The sequence below is a fragment of the Rana temporaria genome, chromosome 2 (assembly GCF_905171775.1).
Source record: "Rana temporaria chromosome 2, aRanTem1.1, whole genome shotgun sequence".
NCBI classification, from domain to species: Eukaryota; Metazoa; Chordata; class Amphibia; order Anura; family Ranidae; genus Rana; species Rana temporaria.
The window spans coordinates 462,919,335-462,943,127 of NC_053490.1; the positions used below are offsets into that span (position 1 = coordinate 462,919,335).

Consider the following 23,793-nt stretch of genomic DNA (forward strand, 5'->3'; position numbering starts at 1 on the left):
GATTCACACAGCGTCCTCCTGTGCCGCCGATCTCCGTTCCCTGCGACGTTACGACGCACGGGAGCGGAGATCGGCGCCAAATTCAAAAACGTAAACAAACACTATACATACAGTATACTGTAATCTTATAGATTACAGTACTGTATGTAAAAAATACACACCCCCCTTGTCCCTAGTGGTCTGCCCAGTGTCCTGCATGTTCTTTTATATAATAAAAACGGTTCTTTCTGCCTGCAAACTGTAGATTGTCCATAGCAACCAAAAGTGTCCCTTTATGTCATAAGTGGTTTTAGATCAGCTAGAAAACAGCGATAATAAATTATAATCACTTGCAGAATTGTGCGATAGCGATTTGTGGGGAAATTCGTCATAAAAAAAAAAATAATGACAGCGACAATTCTGCAACTGAGCAAATTTCAGTGATTTTGAGTTAATTACATTATTGAATAATTTTTATTAGAATTATATTATTATTTGTTATAATTATTTATAATTATTTATTATATTATAATTTATCATTTTGTTTTTAAAAAAATGTCATACCCGGGATGCCTATTAAACTCTTGTTTGGTCAGATTTAAGTGAGTTATTCCTAAGAATTACAGACCTACAATATAAAACGCCAAATTTCCTTGCAAATAATGGTACCGCTTTTAGCATGTTTTTTCTGAAAGAATCATACCGCCAGGGAGGTTTACTAAACTTAGATCAAACGGCAAGGAAGATTGATAATGCCACCTTAGACTTCAAGACACAATGATTAATATGTAATGTAATGTATCCACCTTTTCCATTCTTTAGGGTGTTTCAGTCTTCTGGCTGAGGCCCTCAGATCTGAAATCGATTGTGTCTGATGCCTGGTTCCATATTCTTATGTAAGTAAAATATAATACAGTATTTCTTAAAACTTTTTCCTCAATGGAGTCCTTGAAAATCCTTGAAAAAACCCTGTTAAAAATGTATTTTAGCTACAGCTTATTGTACATCACTATGATCAGTAAGCTGCATAAAGGTTTAAAGGAGAAGTATAGCCAAAGCTATTTTGCCTGTACTTCTCCTATGAATCACAGGAGTGCAGTTTGTTCTGCACTTCTGTGAGCCGTTCCAGTCTCTGAAAAGATCCAGACTATATGATCAGGATCTGTCCAGAATCCTGAACTGACAGCTGGCTCAGCCTCTCAGGAAGCCACTGAGAGCCCTAGCCAGCCCCTCTTGCCCCCTCCACAGCCCAGGGCTTCAGTGAGCTCTGGAGGGGCAAAGAGACAGAGACTGACAGTCCCTGAATCTCTGTTCACAGAATGCTGAGAACTGAGCCATCAGCAGACTCTGATTGCTCAGTTCTCACCGGAGAGCTGGCGGGGACAGATGAAGCATCAGATCGATGCCAAATCCACCTAGGTGAGTATAAATGTTTTTTTTTTCTAAATTTCTTTTTTACTGAAAGGAATAAATAAAGTGGCGTTGATTAGCATGTATAACACCCTCCTGCTCAAAAAAAGAAATACATGGTAATAACAGAAAATAAAATTGTAGTGTCCCCTAACATTAGTGGCCAGCATTAAGGTGCCCCCTTTTATTGGTGGTTAGTGGAAATTTTCCCCCTGAATTGGTGATCTGTGTAGGTAGATTAATTTGCCCTTGTTCCCAGCTCAGGGAACCTCTAGCACCCTTGGAACGCTGGTTAAGAAAGTCTGATATAAAATATATAAAATGTCTCTAAATGCCATCTTGTCCCAGCCCTGAGCTCTGTCACTGTCTTTCTGCCCACTTCTAACATGTCAGCTGGGCAGCCTAAGGAAAAACGTTAGCACTAACTGATCCCAGATCCAAGTAAAGCAGCATTGGTTTCAGGGCCAGCAATAACCCACAGTTTTGGTGTCAATGCTAGCAATAATCTCCAGCATTGCTGTTAGAGCCAGCAATAGCTCCCAGCATGTGTCAAAGCCAGCAATAGCCCCCAGCAAGTGTCAGGTCCCTTAATGAAAACCCTCAGCAATATTAACCCCTTACAATAATAGCCTCCCCCAGGCAGCGATAGTAAACTTCCCCTCAAAGCAGCAATGATAATCCCCCCCTCAGGCAGAAAAAAATAACTTCTTCCCCAAGATAGCAAATGTAGCACGCCCCTGATCACCAGCATCAGGGAGGGCTGACATCTCAATCAGGGTGCAGGTTGCTAGGCATAGTGAGTTGTGGATAGTGTAAAAAAAAATGGGCCCAGTCACTGGTAATGATGAACAAAAGTGAGTTTACGGCTCACACAAAAAAAAGAGGAGTAAGGGCACAGGACACCCAGAACAAGTAGACTAGCAGACTCTTTAAACAAAAATACACAGGGAGACAGCAGTACAGAAAAGAGCCTTTAAGCTATTCCCAGTGTTCTGTACTTTCTCAGCAACAGCTGTATCCTATAGCAAAAAAAACTCACGGCAATGTGCAGGAATCGTCAGGTTGAGGACATCTTGACAGTTTCCCAGGCTCTCCACAGTTCCTTGGTCTATGGCAGAGTAACTTCTGGTACTTCATCTCAGGTCTCCATCCTTTCCTTCATTCATGCAGACAGGTCCTCAATTGGAGAGCCTGGGACACGAGGCTGGGCCTTAGGCTTCAGGCCTACCCAACACAGCATTTTCTCACACACCCACACCAGACCAAGGTCTGAGTAGGAGGACCCTGATAACTTGACCTCCCCGAATATTTATACTCTCTCCCAGCATGCACCCGTGATCAGGAAAACTCCTACTGGTTGGCTGAGAAAAGTATACATATTCATAGCTCAGTTTTTCTGCAGCTCATCATACTAATGTCGAAGGTACCAGTGACACCTACTGACAAAGGAAGGAACTGAAGCTACACTGAATTTAGGGAAAAATCCAAATGATCACAAAGGGACAGATTCACGTAGATGGGCGTAAATTTGGGCGGGCGTAACGTATCTGATTTACGTTACGCCGCAGCAAGTTTTCAGGCAAGTGCTTTATTCACAAAGCACTTGCGTGTAAAGTTGCGGCGGCGTAACGTAAATCACCCGGCGGAATTCAAATTCGGCGGGTAGGGGGCGTGTATCATTTAAATAAAGCGCGTCCCCGTGCCGAACGAACTGCGCATGCATCCCTAAAATATCCCAGCGTGCATTGCTCTAAATGACGTCGCAAGGACGTCATTGGTTTTGACGTGGACGTAAATTACGTCCAGCACCATTCAAGGACGACTTACGCGAACGACGTAATTTTTTTAATTTTTGACGCGGGAATGACGGCCATACTTAACATTGACTGCGCCTCATAGACCCAGGGGCAACTTTACACCAGGAAAAGCCTAACGTAAACGTCGTAACTTTACTGCGTCGGCCGCGCGTACGTTCGGGAATTCGCGTATCTAGGTAATTTGACGGGGAAATCTACGGGATCCGACGGCATAAGAGACTTACGCCTGTCGGATCTAATGGATATCTATGCATAACTGATTCGAAGAATCAGTCGCATAGATACGACGGCACAACGCTGAGATACGACGGCGTATCTGGAGATACGCCGTCGTATCTCCATTGTGAATCTGGGCCAAAGACTACAAATTAGCCAGGTTACCTACAACCCAGCTATCACGTACCTGGTAGCAGAGCCTGAAATGATGAGGAAGGCCTCTCTTACATTTCTGATTTGGGGCCCTTGGAATTGTGAACAGAAGGGGCAGAAGTGTAGAGTGGCACGAGTGTCTGTAGGTCTTGCCAGTAGCAGAGCAGGTATGCATGCCAGGCAGGAGAGGTTAGGGGGGGGGGTGTCCCTGTATGGCAGTTTGGAAATGTGGTCACCCTAACTATAAGTCATGGATACAAACATGTGGAAAAGGCCTCTGAAAAACCCATCTACGCTTGCACCGACACCAGACCTTGCTGGCCCTCTGAAAAGTGATCGCTCTTCAGAGGGCAGGTGACAGGTAGATGGGAGACAAAGAAAGGCGATTGCAGAGAAATTACCCTGTGGTCCATGGAGTATGCCCCCCCCCCTTTTTTTTTTTGTCGACATGTCACCACCTCTTTTAGGCACTTTCCTACCCGCCCATTGTCATATGACGTCCACAGATGGGATCTCCCTGGGCTTCCCGGCCGCCTGGGGGGTGGGCGCGGCATCGCTCGGGACCCGGTGTCCGCGATGTCCGCCGGGCACCCACCTGCCATTGCCCACAATCACGGCAGGACCATGGATCTGTGTGTGTAAACATATACATCCACAGTCCTGTGAGGTGAGGAGACACCGATATGTGTTCCCAGTACTACAGAGGAACACACATCGGTCTCCTCCCCTTGTGAGTCCCCTCCCCCTACAGATAAAATCACTCACTAGGCAACATATTTAACCCCCTGCTGTGAACCCCTTCCCTGGCAGTCACATTTACACAGTAATCAGTGCAGTTTTATAGCATCTTTTTTTATAGCGCAAAAAAATGATCCAATAGCACTAAAAGAAAGGTGTATTTGGGTGTAAAAAAAGGAGGTGAATTTTGTTTGGGAGCCACGTGGCACGAGCGCGCAATTGTTGTTGTGCGTATTTTTGTTGTGAAAAGGTGTGATTTAGTAGTATTTTGTGTAAGTATTGTGAATGTGGGCAAAAAAAAACAAAAAACAGGGTATATTTGAGGTTTAAAATGGGGGAGAGATGGCCACGTCAAGTGACGCTGGGCCCCATGGACCGTCCGGGGGTTGAACCCAGAGTCTGGCGCATGGAGGGCAGGCACCATACCGCAGAACCATAACCTCTCCAAGAATATGACAGTGCTCCGGGTAATTATGACATGTTATTCTACGGCGAGTCTGTTTTATCTATATATAGTAGGGTGAGCAGACATCCCCAGTTTCAGGGGACAGTCCCCTGATTGAGGGAGGACACTGTCCCCGGACCAAGTCTGTCCCTGGTTTTGTCCCCACATTGGATTTAATAGGGGGCAGGGGTAATTTCAAAGACAATCAGTGCAGAATTAAAATAAAAACTAGTGAAGAACTACAGGTCCCAGGATGTACCGGTAAAAACCATGGGGGGGGGGGGGGCACAATTTTTTTTTATAAAAAGTTATTTTTTTTTAGGAAGGGGGGGGGGTGTCCCTGAATGGCAGTTTGGAAATGTGGTCACCCTAAAACCAGGTCATATACTGGCACGACAGATCAGGTACAGAGGAGCAGGCAATAGTGTGTTCTGGGTACAAGCCGGGTCAGGAGCCAATCGGTACAATAGAAACCAATGGAGCAGACAGAAGCAGAGGTCAAGGACAAGCCGAGGTCAGTGCAGACGGAGTTCAGAGAGTAGTCAGACAAGCCGGGTCAGCAACTGGATTTAGTATACAGGATAACAGGAACATAGGATTCGAGGAAGGCAGGTAGCACTGATTCTGAGCACTGGCTGCGTTTAAATAGCCTGTTTGGTGCCAACATCTGTCACAGGTGCAGTTGTGCGACATTGCGCATTAGAATGCGTGACGGCTCGCGTGTACGCGCACGTTTGCGCATGTGCATATACTTTAGCCAGTGTTCAATTCTTGTGGGCAGGAAAAGGAACATGTTTTAACCTGTGCACAGAAGGCCTTTGTTTATACCAGCAAAGCTACTGTAAATTTACTAGTAGCTCCTATTTGGGACAAGGTGGCTACAAAAAAAACTTCCACTCCCAGAGGGTATTAGCATATTACTGCATATTAATCCTGCCTGGGGGAGGTTATTATTAATAACCTCCCCCAGGCACTAGCTCTGCTTCCCAGACTCACACAAACACATATGGTCGCAAGATTCATTCTTCATAGCCAGTTCTTCTTGCTTCACACCAGAACTGGCTCCTAACTTCATCCTGTACAGGGCCATCTTTTCCATTGGGCACGCTGGGCAGTTGCCCGGGGGCCCCGCTTGCCTGGGGGGCCCCACCGGCTGCCCAGCAACCCTAGTAAAAAATTGTGGAGAGTGACGTGCTAGAACTGCCCATGCCCAGTTTGCAGAAATCACAGAGAAGATCCGGTCGTTGCTGATGTAAGGGGGGAGTGAATGCAAAAATGTAAGGGGCACTGATATAAAGGTTCCCCCTCCTATATTAGTGACGCCCCTTACCTTAGTGTATTTACTCTACGGAAGGTGGTCTCTGGTCACCAGAGTGCCCCCCACATCAGAGTTCCCCTTTACATCAGAGTCTGCAGGATTCCCCCTTACAATGCAAGGGGGAACTCAGTCTGCGGACCCTGATGTAAGTGGGAAAGAGAAAGCAGTGGACTCTGATATAAGGTGGTCTCTGGTCACCAGAGCCCCCCTCCACAACAGAGTTCCCCCCTTAGATCATGATCTGCAGCGTTCCCCTTTACATAAGAGTTCACTTTCAATGTAAGGGGGAATCCTGCAGACTCTGATGTAAGAGGAAACTCTGTGCTGGCTGGGTTATAGTAACCTGACCTTCATGTCAATGAAGACATTTTTTTTTTTTACTTTTGTTTAACTTAAACACATTGCTAATAGCACTAGCTATATGTTTATAGTTTAAATATTGATATTTGCATTGTTCGGCACTGAAAACTGTAATTTTAGGTACTTTTTTTTGCAGTGGCAGTAAAAAATGTGGTTCTGCCAGTAAATTTTATGATTTTTGTCAGTAAATTCTCGTGCGTGATTGTGTAGACAGGGCCCCAGTGCACTGTATTGCCCGGGGGCCTATAATGCTCTTAAGATGACACTGATCCTGTATCAACCTGTGAGGTACAGGCAGCCCTGCACAGGCTTGAACTTTACTTCATGAGCTACTATATAAGTGGTTGATGAAGTCTTTTTTTTCCGTTAGTATAGGTAGACATTAAAAAGACTAAAACACCCGCAGACAACCCTGGGTGTTGGCTTCATACGTTACAACTCACATACTGTGTCATTTACAGTTTCCAACCGAATGTAGACGTTTTAAGTTAAATATTTTTTTTTTTTTCAGTTTCATACAAGCAGTCCTTGTTATGGTATCAATGTTCTGTTGTATATTTGGAGCAGAAGTGTATCTGGCATTTACTGTCATAGCCATGGTCCTTGGATGGACAAACCTGATGTATTATACTAGAGGATTTCAGTCCCTAGGAGTCTACAGTGGAATGATTCAGAAGGCAAGTACCAATGTCCAAAACTCTTCAACTAGATATGGATCTTTCTTTTTTTATTTTTTTTATTTGGGGGGGGGGGGGCTTTGTTTTCTGTAATTGTCACCACAAATGCGGGAACTAATTAGTTATTATTTTAAAATCAGCAAAATTAGAAAAGAAAATATATCCTGACCCAAATAATTAGTGGAACGCAAGCCACTGCTTTGCATGCAGCTGTGGGGAACTTGCAGACTGGCCCGCTTCACTTGAATGGGTTGCACTCAGTAATTGCTACGCATGATGAAAAGCAGCAAGGGGCAGCCACAGCATGTGTGCATCCCCAACCACTGCCTCTGCAGCTAAAGGGGGTAGTAGTTTGAAGGCTGTATGAATTCAGCTCAACCACAGGGTTTGCTGCTCCCCAACCTTACCTGTGAACAAGCCTAAAGTGCAGGGGTCTCCAAACTTTCTAAACAAAGGGCCAGTTTACTGTCCTTCAGACTTTAGGGGGGCCGGACTAAGGCCAGAGGGAGTAGAAAATGTCCTGGCATCCAATGGGAGTAAATAATGCTCTATCTTTGGTGTCAGTTGGAGGAACAGTGCCCCATCGATGGTGTCAATAGAGAGAATTTTGCAAAATCGTTGGTGTCAGTGGGAGGAATTGTGCCCTTTCGTTGGTGTCAGTGGGAGGAGTAGTGGCCTTTTGATGATGTCAGTGGGAGGAATAGTGGCCTTTTAACCACTTACCCCCCGGACCATATTGCTGCCCAAAGACCAGAGTACTTTTTGCGATTCGGGACTGCGTCGCTTTAACAGACAATTGCGCGGTCGTGCGACGTGGCTCCCAAACAAAATTGGCGTCCTTTTTTTCCCACAAATAGAGCTTTCTTTTGGTGGTATTTGATCACCTCTGCATTTTTTATTTTTTGCGCTATAAACAAAAATAGAACGACAATTTTGAAAAAAATGAATATTTTTTACTTTTTGCTGTAATAAATATCCCCCAAAAATATATAGAAAAACATTTTTTTTCCTCAGTTTAGGCCGATACGTATTCTTCTACATATTTTTCGTAAAAAAAAATCGCAATAAGCGTTTATTGATTGGTTTGCGCAAAAGTTATAGCGTTTACAAAATAGGGGGTATTTTTATGGCATTTTTATTAATATTTTTTTTTACTAGTAATGGCGGCGATCAGCGATTTTTTTTTCGGTATTGCGACATTATGGCGGACACTTCGGACATTTTTGACACATTTTTGGGACCATTGGCATTTTTATAGCGATCAGTGCTATAAAAATGCATTAGATTACTATAAAAATGCCACTGGCAGTGAAGGGGTTAACACTAGGGGGCGGGGAAGGGGTTAAGTATGCCTGGGTGTGTTCTTACTGTGGGGGGGGGGGTGGCCTCACTAGGGGAAACACTGATCCTCGGTTCATACATTGTATGAACCGAAGAAAAGCATTTCCCCTGCTGACAGGAACGAGAGCTGTGTGTTTACACACACAGCTCCCGTTCCCCGCTCTGTACCGAGCGATCGCGTGTGCCCGGCGGCGATCGCGCCCGCCGGGCACACGCACGGGAGTCGGGGGCGAGCGGGGGGCGCGCGCCTCCGGCGGCGCCCGTGCGCCCCTAGTGGCGGCTAATAGGCAGGACGTCCATTTACGTGGTCTCGCCTAGGAGAGCCACCTTGTGGACGTATTTCGGCGGTGCAGCGACGGCAAGTGGTTAATGATGTCAGTGGGAGGAGTAGTGGGCCCATCATTGGTGTTAGTGGGAGGAATTGTGGCCTTTTGTTGGTGTCAGTGGGAGGAATTGTGCCCTTTTGTTGGTGTCAGTCTGAGAAATAGTGCCCCATTGTTGGTGTCAGCTACAGGACTATTGCCCCATTGTTGGTTTTAGTGGATGGAATAGTGCCCCATGGGCCGGATAAAACAAGCAAAAAGCCCCATCTGGCCCTCGGCCGCAGTTTGGAGACCTCTGCTATAGTGCATTGAAGTGACATGATTTAATTTGTTTTTCTTTTTATAAAAATATTATGCTATAATATAAATATACAGGTACATCTATATAATGTATATAATAATACAGTACCGTGCAAAGGTTTTAGTCAGGTGTGAAAAAATGCTGTAAATTAAGAAAGCTTTCAGAAACAAAAGTGTTAATAGTTTATTTTTAACAATGAACAAAATGAGTAAAAAAAAGTAAATGAACAGAAGAGAAATCTGAATGAAATCAATATTTGGTGTGACCACCCTTTGTATTCAAAGCAACATCAATTCTCCTAGATACACTTGCACACTGTTTTTGAAGGAACTCGACAGGCAAGTTGTTTCAAACATTTTGGAGAACTAACCACAGACCTGTGAATGTAGTCTGCCTCAAATCCTTCTGTAATGCCAGAAAGACAATGTTGAGATGAGGGCTCTGTATGGGCCCAAACCATCACTTCCAGAACTCCTTGTTCTTCTTTAGATAGTTCTTTAGCTAGATATGTCTTAATGACATTGGCACGGATTTAAAGAGAATTGCGCTTTTTTTGCGGAGGCGCAGGGCAACGATTTTGCCCTGCGCCCCTGCAAATTTGCTCCGCTGCCCTCGATTCACGGAGCAGTAGCTCCGTAAATTGCGAGGGTGCGCCGGCAAAATTGCCCGGCGCTAGAGCACGCAATCAACTTAAATGATCCCGTAGGGGGCGGGAATCATTTAAATTAGGCGCGCTCCCGCGCCGAGCGTAGAGCGCATGCTCCGTCGGGAAACTTTCCCGACGTGCATTGCGGCAAATGACGTCGCAAGGATGTCATTTGCTTCAGAGTGAACGTGAATGGCGTCCAGCGCCATTCACGAATCACTTACGCAAACAACGTAACATTCAAATATCGCGACGCGGGAACAACGGGTATCCTTTAGCATTGGCTGCCCCTACTATTAGAAGGGGCAGCCTTACGCTAAACACACCGTACGGAAACGACGTAACTTGCGTACGCAGGGCTAGCGCAACATTGTGAATCGGTGTTAGTATGCAATTTGCATACTATACACTGAGCACAATGGGAGCGCCCCCTAGCGGGCATCGCAAGAATGCAGCCTAAAATATGCGTGGCATAAGAGCCTTATGCCACGCAGATTTTATGCTGCAGTCGGCGTTACGATGTTCCTGAATCAGGAGCATTCGTAACGCCGGAGCAAGTAAGCAATTGCGCTGTGTAACCTATGGTTACACAGGCGCAATTGCTACTTGAATCTGGGCCATTGGCTTTGGGGTCATTGTCCTGTTGTAGAATAAATTGTGGGGCAATCACACGCCTCCCCGATGGTATGGCATGATGGATAAGTATCTGCTTGTATTTTTCAGTATTGATTACACCATTGATCCTGACCAAATCTTCAACTCCATTTTCAGAAATTCAGTTTCAAACTTTCAAGGAACCTCTACCATATTTCACTGTTGCCTGCAAACACTCATTATTGTACCGCTCTGCAGCCCTTCACAAACAAACTGCCTCCTGCTACAGCCAAGTATTTAAAATTTTACTTATCAGCTCAGAGCACCTGCTGACATTTTTCTGCACCCCAGTTCTTATGTTTTCATGCATAGTTGAGTTGCTTAGCTTTTTTTGCATCCAAGGTATGGCTTTTTTGCCACAACTCTTCCATGAAGACTACTTCTGACTAGACTTCTCCGGACAGTAGATGGTTGTACCTAGGTCCCACTGGCTTCTACCAGTTCTGTGCTGATGGCACTGCAGCACATCATGTCGAAGGGAAGTAAACATGATGTGCCTTTCATCTGCTACACTAAGTTTCCTTGGCTGACCACTGCATCTAAGGTCCTCAATATTACCCATTTCTTTGTGCTTCTTCAAAAGACGTTGAACAACACAACTTGAAACCCCAGTCTGATTTGAAATCTTTGCCTGGGAGAGACCTAGCTGATGCTAGTGTGTTGTCTTTTGTTTTGTTGCTGTGCTCAGTCATGGTGTAACCTGTGACATGAAACTGTCTTCCACAACCTCACCTTGGTAGAAGTGTTTGGCTGTTCCTCAATCAGTTTTGAGTTTCCTACACAGCTGGTTTTGTTTCAGTTGATGACTGTGTTTCAACCTACAAATGAAATTGATGATCATTGGCTCCTGCTTGGTATTATTAATTACATTTACACCTTAATTTAATTCTACAAAATCCCTGACTTTATGCAAGTGTACAAAGTGTGCAAGTGTAAGAATTGATGCTGGTTTGAAACCAAAGGGTAGTTGCACCAGATATTGGTTTGATTTAGATTTTCCTTCTGTGCGTTCACTTTGCATTTTGTAAACCAATAAAAATAAACAATTAAAATATATATTTTTGAAAGCATTCTTGCTTTACAGCATTTATTCATGCTAAAACGTATGCACAGTAATATATATATATATATATATATATATATATATATATATATATATATATATATATATATATATATATATATATATATATATATATATATATACATATATACATACAGCTAGGTCCATATATATATATTTGGACAAAGGCACAATTTTCGTTTTTCTCAGGTATTTGCCATAACATATTCAAGCTATAGTTATATAATGGATATGGGCTGAAAGTGCACACTCTCCAGGTTTTATTGGAGGGTATGTACATCCAAATCGGAGGAAGGGTTTAGGAATTACAGCTCTTAAGAATAGCCATCCCACTTTGTTCAAGATTAATTGGACAATTAAATCAAAAGCTGTTTCATGGCCAGGTGTGGGCTACTCCTTCATTATTTCTTCATCAATTAAGAATGTAAAATGTCTGGAGTTGATTCTAAGTGTGGTATTTGCATTCGGAATCTATTGCTGTGAACCTACATAATGCGTTCAAAGGAACTGTCAATGCAAGTGTAATAGGCCATTGTAAGGCTTTAAAAACAAAACAAATCCATCAGAAACATAGCAGCAACATTAGGAGTGGCCAAATCAACAGTTTGGTACATTCTAATAAAATAAGAATGCACTTGTAAGCTCAGCAACATAAAAAGACCTGGACGTCCACGGAATACAACAGTGGTGGACAATCGCAGGATCCTCTCTATGGTAAAGCAAAACCCATTCACCATATCCAGACAAGTGAAGGACACACTCCAGGAGGTGAGCATATCATTGTCAAAGTCTACAATCAAGAGAACACTTAACGAGAGCAAATACAGAGGGTTCATTACAAGGTGCAAACCATTCATAAGCCTGAAGAATAGAAAAGCCAGATTAGACTTTGCCAAAAAACATCTAATAAAGCCAGACAGTTCTGTAAAAGCATTTCTTGGATGGATGAAACTAAGATTAATCTGTACCAGAATGACGGGAAGAAAAAAGCGTAGAAAAGGCTTGGAAAAGCTCATGATTCAAAGCATGCAAACTAAACTGTAAAACATGGTGGAGGCAGTGTGATGGCATGGGCATGCATGGCTTCCAGTGGCACTGAGTCATTGGTGTTTATTGATGATGTGACAGAAGACAGAAGCTGCCAGGTGGATTCTGCAGTGTTTAGAGATATACTGTGAGCCCAGATGCAGCCAAATGCAGCAAAGTTGATTGGACGGCTCTTCACAGCACAGATGGACAATGATCTAAAATACACTGCAAAAGCAACCCAGGAGCTTTTAAAGGAAAAGTGGAATATTCTGCAATGGCCGAGTCAATCACCTGACCTCAACCCAATTGAACATGCATTTCACTTTCTGAAGGCAAAACTAAAGGCAGGAAGAGCCACAAACAAAGAACAGCTGAAGTTAGAGCCTGACACAGCATCAGAAAGGACAAAACCCAGTCTTTGGTAATGTCCATGGGTTCCAGAATTCAGTCATTGCCAGTAAAGGATTCTAAACAAAATTTAAAAAATGAACATTTTATTTATGACTATATTCATTTGTCCAATTACATTTGAGTCCCTGAAAATGGGGGGACTGTGTATAAAAATGGTTGCAGTTCCTAAAAGTTGTTCTTGATATGTATGTTCAACCCCTTGCATTAAAGCTGAAAGTCTGCACTACTACAATTAATTCACCTTAAAACGTTCCACATTTTGTCACAAAAATGTAAATGTATTTTATGTGATAGACCAACACAAAGTGACACATAATTGTAAAGTGGGAAAAAAAATGATAAATGGTTCTCAATTCTTTTTACAAATAAATATGTGAAAAGTGTGGCATGCATTTTCATTACCCCCCCCCCCCCCCGAGTCAATACTTTGTAGAAGCACCTTTTGCTGCATTTTCAGCTGCAAGTCTTTTTGGGTATCTCTCTACCAGCTTAGCACATCTACTGAGTGACATTTTTGCCCATTCTTCTTTGCAAAATAGCTCAAGCTCTGTCAGATTGGATGGAGAGCGGCTGTGAACAGCAATTTTCAAGTCTTGCCACAGGTTCTCTTTTGGATTTAGGTCTGGACTTTGACTGGGCCATTCTAACACATGAATATGCTTTGATCTAAACCATTCCATTGGGTCGTTGTCCTGCTGGAAGGAGAACCTCCACCCTAGCCTCAAGTCTTTTGCAGACTCTAACAGGTTTTCTTCTAGGATTGCCCTGTATTTGGCTCCATCTATCTTCCCATCAACTCTGACCAGTTTCCCTGCCCCTGTTGAAAAAAAGCATCCCCACAAGATGATGTACCTTCTTCCACATGTTTGCTGTGTCCCCCCCACATGACTTCTCGCAAATCGCAAACGGGACTTCTTATGGCTTTCTTTCAACAATGGCTTTCTTCTTACCACTATTCCATAAAGGTCAGATATGTGGAGTGCACAACTAATAGTTGTCCTGTGGACAGATTTTCCCACCTGAGCTGTGGATCTCTGCAGCTCCTCCAGAATTACCATGGGCCTCTTGACTGCTTCTCTGATTAATGCTCTCCTTGCCCGGCCTGTCAGTTTAGGTTGACGGCCATGTCTTGGTAGGCTTGCAGTTGTGCCATACTCTTTCAATTTTCGATTATGGATTGAACAATGCTCTGTGAGATGTTCAAAGCTTGGGGTATTTCTTTTATAACCTAGTCCTGCTTTAAATGTTTTCAAATGCTATCCCTGACCTGTCTGGTGTGTTCCTTGGCCTTCATGATGCTGTTTGTTCACTAAGGTTCTCTAACAAACCTCTGAGGGCTTCACAGAACAGCTATATTTATACTGAGATTAAATTACACACAGATGGACTCTATTTAGAAATTAGGTTATTTCTGAAGGCAATTGGTTCCACAAAATTTTAGCTAGGGGTATCAGAGTAAAGGGGACTGAATACAAATGCACGCCACACTTTTCAGATATTTATTTGTAAACCATTTTGAAAACCATTTATAATTTTCCTTCCACTTCACAATAATGTGCTACTTTGTGTTGGGATCACATAAAATCCCAATAAAATACATTTACAATTTTGGTTGTAACATTTCAAGGGAATAATATAGCAGAATGTGTGTTCTTAAAAATATTGAATAAAGCTACAATGTACAAGAAGCATAATAATAGGATTTAAATGACCAATATATTCTGTTTTACAGGTCATCTGGAACGATGTCTTAAAATTCTTACTCGTGTTTGTTCTGTTCTTATGTGGCTTTGGCGTTGGTAAGTGCTCTGTCTTCTTAAAGGGGTTGTAAAGACAAAAATATTTTCCATTTAAATTAATGTCTGACAGTTGCTGATAAAGTAAAAAGTAATGATTGCCAATATAACTACTGTTATACCTGTTAAAATTGAGCTGGTTTATACACCTCCGTCACTCCTGAACCATTATTCCCACTCACTTCCTGGTTTGCGGTGTGCGTGCATTATTGTTACGTCACGACCTAATGGGAACTACAGTTAGCGGCATTGCGCATGCGCAGAGCATTTTTTTTTAAACCGGCGGATGAGAACGAGCAAAGTTCTCGTGAACACACACAGCTACACTCCGCCCCTACCACCTCTAGTATACACCCCTTCCCGCCCCCCTGCCTCTACCCATTTATTCCTCCCCAGTCTACACACACATTCCTGCCTCCCCAGCCGACAAAGCCATGTTTTTTTCAATGGGGTCGGAGTGAAGGCGGGGTTGTAAAGAGTTCTGCTAAAGAAAAATAGTGCAAGGGAGGCGGAGCTACAGCATCCTAGAGACGACCACTTATGTCCTGCCTCCGTGCCTGTGAATGATAGAGAGCGTCTGCACGCAGGTCACGCAGGGCTGTAGTCATAGGGAGGCGGTGAGCACGTTCTGCTTTCCACCATGCAAAACGGCTCAGAAGAGGAGAGGCAGGAAATGGCATTTTCAAAGCTGGATTACTCTAATTTGGAGGGCAAATGGAAAAACAAGGTAAGTGATTTAAATGCTCTAGCTTACAGCAATCAATTTATTTAATAAAAAATGAACCTTTAGTGTTCCTTTAAGCCAGGCATGTCCAAAGTCAGGCCCGGGGGCCAATTGCGGCCCCCGTTCCAGTTTAATGTGCCCCCCTGGTAATTTGGATATATACTGTATTTATCAGCGCTGCCTCAATGGGGACAGGGAGCGGGGGAACAAGTGCTGTCAAATTACATACAGGAGAATCTCCTGTTTACTCAGCGACATCTGTAATAGGAAGTCCCGTTTCCTGGGCTGCCATTGGACGACACCTCTGTCTATCATAGGAGGCGGGCAAAATTATATTAAAGAGGCTGCTGTGTAAACGGGAGATTCTCCTGAATGTAATCTGTTGGTGCTCATCCCGCCCCCCCTTCCCTTCGAGGCTGCATTCATGGCAATGGAGAGGCTGCATTCATGGCAATGGAGAGGCTGCATTCATGGCAATGGAGAGGCTGCATTCATGGCAATGGAGAGGCTGCATTCATGGCAATGAAGAGGCTGCATTCATGGCAATGGCAAGGCTGCAGATGGGCACTGATTAGGCTGCATTGATAGGCAATGACCCTTATTTTGCTTCACAGTTTTTTATTACATTTTTTTTCCATGAAACTTCTTTCCTAAAGTGAAGGTGTGTGTTATACGCCGATAAATACGGTATATCCAAATAACACGCCCACGCTCATCTCTTCACCACACACAAGTGTATTAGTGCTCGAACGAACACACTTAGACCAAATTTTAATGGTTCAAAGAATGTCAGGCAAAATGGTCGGCCCTTACGCATGTTCACTTCATCAAATCTGGCCCTCTTTGAAAAAAGTTTTGACACCCCTGCTTTAAGCAATTGGCCACATTATTCCATTGGGCACTCTGTTATACAGGGGAAGGGCAACTACAGTCATGATGCAGGGTGGGAGGGCAGGGTGATGACCTATTATGGCGCTACCTCTACCAGATAAAATTTTACATGGAGAGAAAATTCTTTATGCACGCCAATAGGATGTACAGGAAGAAACTATGCTCTCCTGAAAAAAGTTGAACAGTCTGCCTATAACATCATTTGTGATATCATTTGTTTGTTCTGTTTAAAAAAAGAATATAAATTGTTTGTTTTCTTTTCAGCTCTTGCCTCATTAATTGAACACTGCCCCGATGACGCAGATTGCATGAGGTATAACACCTTTAGAAGATCAATTATGGAATTGTTTAAACTCACCATAGGATTAGGAGACCTGGAGATGCAGCACGATTCTAAATACCCAGGCCTGTTTCTGCTGCTTCTTATCACTTACGTCATTCTAACATTTGTGCTTCTTCTAAACATGCTGATTGTATTAATGGGACAGACTGTTGATGACATTTCTAAGGACAGTGAGAATATTTGGAGACTTCAGGTTGGTATTCGCAACAATCTTGTCAGTTTACAATGGTAAATATGTAGCAAAGTAAAGCCTTCTTAAAACAGGAGGTACTGTATATACGCTCACCGGCCACTTTATTACGTACACCTGTTGAATTGCTTTGTAACAGCAATTTGCTAATCAGCCAATCACATGGCAGCAACTCAATGTTTTTAGGCATCTGGAACGTGGTGAAGACAATTTGCTAAAGTTCAAACTGGGCATCAGAATGGGGAAAAAAGGGGACTTTGAAGGTGGCATGGTTGTTGGTGGCAGACAAGGTGGTCTTAGTATTTAAAAAACTGCTGATCTATTGGGATTTTCACACACAACTATCTCTATCTTTACGAAGAGATGGTCCAAAAAAGAGAAAGTATCCAGTGAGCGTCAGTTGTGTGGGCGAAAATGCCTTGTTGAAGTCAGAGGAGAGTAAGCAGACATAATAGAAAGGCAACAGTAACTCAAATAACCACTCGTTACAACCAAGGTATGCAGAATACCATCTCTGAACACACAACAAATCGAACCTTGAAGCAGATGGGCTACAGCAGCAGGAGACCACACCGGGTGCCACGCCTGTCAGCTAAGAACAGAAAACTGAGGCTACAATTCACACAGGCTCACCAAAATTGGACAATAGAAGATTGGAAAAAAGTTACATGGTCTGATAAGTCTCAATTTCACCTTCGACATTCAGAAGTAGGGTCAGAATTTGGCGTAAACAACATGAAAGCATGGATCCATTCTGCCTGTTATCAACAGTTCAGGCTGGTGGTGAATTTGTGTGGGGGATATTTTCTTGGCACACTTTGGGCCCCCTAGTACCAATTGAACATTGTTTAAACCTACCTGAATATTGTTGCTGACCACATCCATCCCTTTATGACTATAGTGTGCACATCTTCTGGTGGCTCCTTCCAGCAGGATAATGCCCCATGTCACAAAGCTCAAACATCTCACCACTGGTTTCTTGAAAATGACAATGAGTTCACTGTACTCCAATGGCTTCCAAAGTCACGAGATCTCAATCCAATAGAGCATATTTGGTAGGTGGTGGAAGGGAGATTTGCATCATGGATCTGCAGACAAATCTGCAGGAACTGCGGGATGCTATCATGTCACTATGGACCAAAATCTCTGAGGAATGTTTCCAACACCTTGTTGAATCAATGCCATGAAGAATTAAGGCAGTTCTGGCAAAAGAGGGTCCAACCCGGTACTGGCAAGGTGTACCTTATGAAGTGACCAGCGAGTGTACATGTCTCATTCCATCACATATCCCAAAAATAAGAAGATTATTCTTTATTCCTGGGCGGTCGAGGGAACCATAACAATCGATCCATTATACTCCCAACAGCCAAGTCAAGAACCACTGGTGTACAGTGCAAATGTTGCCTAAAATTATAGAGCCATTTATTCAAAACTGCATACAGCTGTTTCAGGCTTATTGTTTTACCATCAGTAAGACCCCTTTCACATTGGGGCGTGGGCTGTGTTAGCGGTAAAGCACTGCTAGTTTTAGCGGTGCTTTTAACCCCACTAGTGGCCGAGGAAAGGGTTAAAACTGCCCTCAAAGTGCCACTGCAGAAGCGCTTTGCAGGCGCTTTGCAGGCGCTTCCGCAGCGCTGCCCATTGATTTCAATTGCAGGGGTGGTTTAGGAGCGGTGTATACACTGGGGAGCATAGGTGTGCGCAGCCTATCGCATTAGGGTGTGCACCCCAAAGCTCAAACACACACTATCGATCACTCACTATGTTCATTTAGAAAGGCAAGGGGCTGGTAAATACATATTTACCGGCCCCTTCCCTCCCTCACCCTAAAACATCTCTGCAGCAACAGCTGGCAGGAGAGGAGAGGAGAGAAGCCAGAGGTGCTGCAGAGGGAAGGAGTGGGGAGCCAGGACAGTAGGGGGAATCTGTGCTGGACAGAATGATTAGGGTGTGCCTGGGCACAGCCGGCACACCCTGTGTGCACGCCTATGCTGGGGAGGCTTGAGAGGTTTTTTTCAGGTGCTTTACAGGTGCTATTTTTTTATCACTAAAACCCCTGAGAGCGCCTTCAGAGTGAAAGGGGTCTAAAGTTGAAGAAAAGGCTTGTGTTCAATTAATTCCCCATCATCAGTTAAACAATATAAGTTTGGTATGAGGGGTTTGGCACAGGATGGAAGATTTCAACTAAGACAACAGCTAGCAGCACAAGGCACACCTTTCTTTGAATGAAGGTACCATCCCTTGTGCCGACATTTTTTTTACTAAAGTCGTTAAAGACAAAAAAATTTTTTAAATCATACTGAGAAAAAGAAAAAATATGCTTACCCTACAGCTGGCTTTCTGTAGATGTGAGATCCTGATTATTCCAATTTTCACAAGGAGATGCTCCAGTGCTAAATATGAGATTTGAATGCTTTCCCAGGATCTCCCCAGAAGGTCCAGTTATGACACCCATAGCACCTAGGCATGTAAGGTAGGTCCTTGTATCGTCTTACTTTTTAATGAAATCACTTTAATGAATCAGCCTTTTGTTGTAGAGAAAAGGGAGGCTTGTGGTGAATTAGCCTTTTGGCCAAATTTACTTTTTTTTTATCAGTGCTATTATTGCGTGATGACATTTTTAACCTTCTACAATAAACTATAACCATGACCTATCAATAGAAAGAATGTTACAATGTATATAACAACTGATATTTTCATGCACATTATAAGGAGAAAGACATTTATTTTTCAGAGAGCTAGAACCATTCTGGAGTATGAGAAATGCTTGCCAACCTGTTTAAGAAAGAAATTTAAACTTGGAAACATTTGCAAGATCTCAGAAAAGGACCGAAGATTATGTTTAAGGTAATAACATACTGTATAAAGGAAATATAAAGGTATAAGGGTCAGTCTACCCAAATAGGATATTTTATATATGCATCAAGCCTGTTTGAGTTAGACCCTGGCTTCTTATACAATTATGGGCTAGATTCACATAGACTTAGGCCGGCGTATCAGTAGATACGCTGACCTAACTCGGAATCTGCGCCGACATAAGTGTAAGTGTATTCTCAAACAGAGATACACTTAAACCTATCTAAGATACGCCGTCCTATCTTAGGGTGCAATATTTAGGCTGGCCGCTAGGTGGCGCTTCCATTGCGGTCGGCGCAGAATATGTAAATCACTAGATACGCCTATTCACAAACGTACGTCCGCCCGTCGCAGTAAAGATACGCCGTTTCCGTAAGAGATTGGCCGCCTAAAGATAAACATGCCCCCTAGGTGGCGTAGCCAATGTTAAGTATGGCCGTTGTTCCCACGTCAAAATTTGAAAATGTTATGTCGTTTGCGTAAGTTGTCCGTGAATAGGGATTTACGTCCACGTCTAAACCAATAGGCCCGTGCGGCGTACTTTGCCGCAATGCACACTGGGATATGTAGGCGGACGGCGCATGTGCCGTTCAAAAAAACGTCAATCACGTCAGGTCAACACAAATTAACATAGAACACGCCCCCTCAGCCTATTTTGAATTAGGCGCCCTTACGCCCGCTCGCTTTAGGCTATGCTGTCGTAACTTAGCAGGGAAGTACTTTGTGAATCATGTACTTGCCTCGCTAACTTACGGCGGCGTAGTGTAAACACGATACACTACGCCGCCGCAAAGTTAGGGCGGGCTATGTGAATATAGCCCTATGTCTTGGATACTCCAACAGCAAGATCTCCCTGCCATAATTACCAACTCTGCTGCAGCTCACCAAATGAAATTTCACATATAATGAGAAGATCCAGGGGAGGCCCCTTTGCTGCAGAGAGCCAGGAAGAAGGCTGGTCTCTCATAATAGTCTGGTGACACTTGGAGGAGACAGAAAATTAGGGAATATGCTTACAGTGTTGCCAGGTCACCTTAAAGGTTCTGACACTGTGAAGCTGGGCTTTGTAAACACATTTTCTAAGCAATCTGCTACGGTATCTGAGACACCTAACCCTCACCTCCTTATAACCGTTCTCTGCAATAAAACTCTAAAAAGACATAAGTGACTGGTGTTCAATGTTCTATTTCAGTCCTTCATTTTAGGCATGGATTTAGCCTTGGGGCTAAATGCTACCCCCCCCCCCCCCCCGCCTCTGGAGGTGCCATCCTGATGTTGGCGTCTCAGAGGGGTGCTACATTTGCTTATGAAATCATGTTCCAATAAGCAACCTTCATCAAGCTGAGATTTGATTCATTGCTCTGTGTTCCTACACTTTGCAATGAAAGGTTGTACCCAGCCAAAAGGTTTACATTTTTTGTTTTAAGTTTTAGAGTGGGGGAAGGATTGGAACCCCTTTTCAAGTTTTTACTACTATCTGATGCACTGTTAGATTTATTGTCATTTATATAAGTTTTGCTATATTTTTTTTAATATGTACACTAGTGCCACCAATAATTATTCAATATGTTTCCAATTTTGTTATCTACAGAATTAATGAAGTTAAATGGACGGAGTGGCATCATCAGGTTACGTGCTTGAATGAAGAGCCTAAGTTAAATGGTGTGTATTTTTTTTACAATGGTAAACCTAACAAATGCTGAGTGCAGCTCCTGCTGGGATAGGCAGAGAAAGAGCATGCACTTGCACATGTGTGGCTTTTGAAACATTAAGTATGCTTGTTCCTGCAATGCTAGGAGTATTCGCCAAAGGGTGCTGTGTCCGGCAGTTATTATAGGACGCAATGACTATTTGGGCCAGGCCGCATGGGAAACAGAAAGGTCCTACTGGTATGGCATCTACATTTACCTGTATTTTAACAAAAAACAAAATACTGTACATTTAAAACTGCTGGGGTTCCTTGTCTGTCTGGGCCTATTTCTGTGAAAAGTGAACTTAAAGCGGTGGTTCACCCTCCATAACAACATTTTAGCATAAAATTAGGCATAGTAGCGCGAGCTACAGTATGCCTGTATTTATTTTTTTAGCCCCGTACTCACTGTGCAATCGTATATTGAAGATTTCGACTCCCCGCGGGGAATGGGCGTTCCTATCCAGAGGGAAGGTGATTGACGGCCGGCTCTGGCACGTCACGCTCCCCGAAGACAGCCGGAGTAGGTGCTATACGGCGCCTGCGCACAGACTATGCGCAGGCGCCGTGAAGAGCCAAGTCCTATTTCGGCTATTTCCGGAGAAGCGTGACGTGCCAGAGCCGGCCGGTGACTAATCAAGGAGGTGTGATTACTGTTTGTAAAACGAAACTGGATTGGTGCTGAGGGGTTTTAGACAAAGCATCGCTGCCCTCTATTGGCTCTTTGTTTCTGTACATCAGAGAACCAGGAAACAACAGCAAAAACAAAACTAAACTGTAGATACATTATATGATTGTTTTTTATCTATTTTTAATCATTTTTAAAAGGAATCATTTAACTATTATGTCTCTATACCCTGTAAACAGTCATTTCAGCAAAAAATAATTTTTCCTTTAGTGACCCTCTAACTACTGTGCTGATTTCCCTGAGCCCAGACTTTCCCAACTATTTACGACTGGTCGAAGGTGGGGGTGGCTGCAGGGCTTGTTACTGGCAGTGGAAGGAAGCAACAGTTTAAAGGCTAAATCTACCCTTTGCAAAGAAATAATAAATGCATATTTGCATTTATTATTTTAAAAATTAGCCTGCAAAGTACTGCAACTGGATCACGCAGACAATTCTGTGGGCGGAGACAAGCAGTCACGTGATCTCCCCGGCAGATGTCAGATGAAGATCACAGTCCCTCCCACAGAAACCATCCATCTGAGCTGTAAAGCAGCTGCAAGTCACATGATCGGCCTGAAGACAGCTCAAAATAGGTATTTAGAACACTAATTTTTTTAAAATGACTTGCATAGTGTGCTAGAGGGGCTGGCATAGTCTTATATAAATGCCTTAACAAACACTTTAACAGTCAGTGGTGTGGGGCTGAAACATACACGGTACTGGCCTAAATCATTCATAAAAATGAAAGATTACTCTGTGTTTTGGGGCTGAGTGATCTATTGGCCAAGGCTGTGTAGGTTTAGAAGTCATAGATAGTTCAGAGCCGCAGCACTGAGTGACTTTCCATTATAACGAATGAACAGGAAGCTCTGCCTTTTTACTCACAATTTTAAAAGAAGATTCAGCAATAAGTGGCTGTGTAATTTATCTGTGGCTGCTTGTAAGCATCCAGGGCACCTGCAGATATATCACACAGCCCCGCAGCACTGCTCATAAATTGGACTTCACACTGGGGAGAAGCTACAGCCAGCTTTCATATGAATGAACAGGAACATTTACTATGCAATGGGGCCACAAATCAGAATGAGACCAAGTGCTATCCCCATGGGATTTAATAAAAGTTTAAAACACTTGTGAGAGTTCTAAACCTGATAGCATTCTTCTTGTGATCAATAGTTGTCATTAGTACTCTGCAACATCTATAGAAGAGCTCAAGTAAAGCAGAAGCAACATATATTGCTTAAAAGTGAAATAAGATACCTACAGTATGTACTTATATAATGTGTGTTTTTCTTTTTAAAAGGAACCAGTTGCTCCGATTTGCGTGACATCGCTGGACCGGACCATCCTAATCAATCGCCCCAGATTACCATTAAGGTGTACAGTGCAGATGGCCGAACTCAAACTCCTCAAAAATTATTTTGATTAATGTTTTCAATTAAACTTTGTAGCCACTTTTTTTTGTAACACGCATGGGTACATTATGTACATGGCTCATGAGAACAATTGGCTTCCTGCTCTACATTGCCAAAGATCAGACTGTACAGGCAGCTACAGAACTTTTTAAAAAAATGTGTCCAACCTGATTTCAGCTACATCTTACAATTCTCTGTTCCTTCTCCAATTACTAAGTGTTCGGGTCCCTGCCATAATAAAGCCCCATACACACGGTCGGACTTTTGGCCAACCAACTTCAAAATCTGCAACTTTTCTAATTTGTCTGACCGTGTGTAC

At 43.3% G+C, this 23,793-nt stretch overlaps 1 protein-coding gene across 1 annotated transcript in view; it reads left to right on the plus strand.

The window, feature by feature from the left end:
- Positions 1 to 23,516, plus strand: part of LOC120927753 (transient receptor potential cation channel subfamily V member 3-like) — a 71,234-nt gene extending 47,718 nt beyond the window's left edge. The window contains exons 11-17 of the mRNA XM_040338645.1: positions 802 to 875; positions 6,948 to 7,113; positions 14,635 to 14,701; positions 16,578 to 16,849; positions 19,581 to 19,693; positions 21,294 to 21,364; positions 23,363 to 23,516. Coding sequence (XP_040194579.1) covers positions 802 to 875; positions 6,948 to 7,113; positions 14,635 to 14,701; positions 16,578 to 16,849; positions 19,581 to 19,693; positions 21,294 to 21,364; positions 23,363 to 23,484 — 885 coding nt within the window. The 3' untranslated portion in view covers positions 23,485 to 23,516. The remainder of the gene's footprint in view (positions 1 to 801; positions 876 to 6,947; positions 7,114 to 14,634; positions 14,702 to 16,577; positions 16,850 to 19,580; positions 19,694 to 21,293; positions 21,365 to 23,362) is intronic.
- Positions 23,517 to 23,793: the final 277 nt, after the last annotated feature.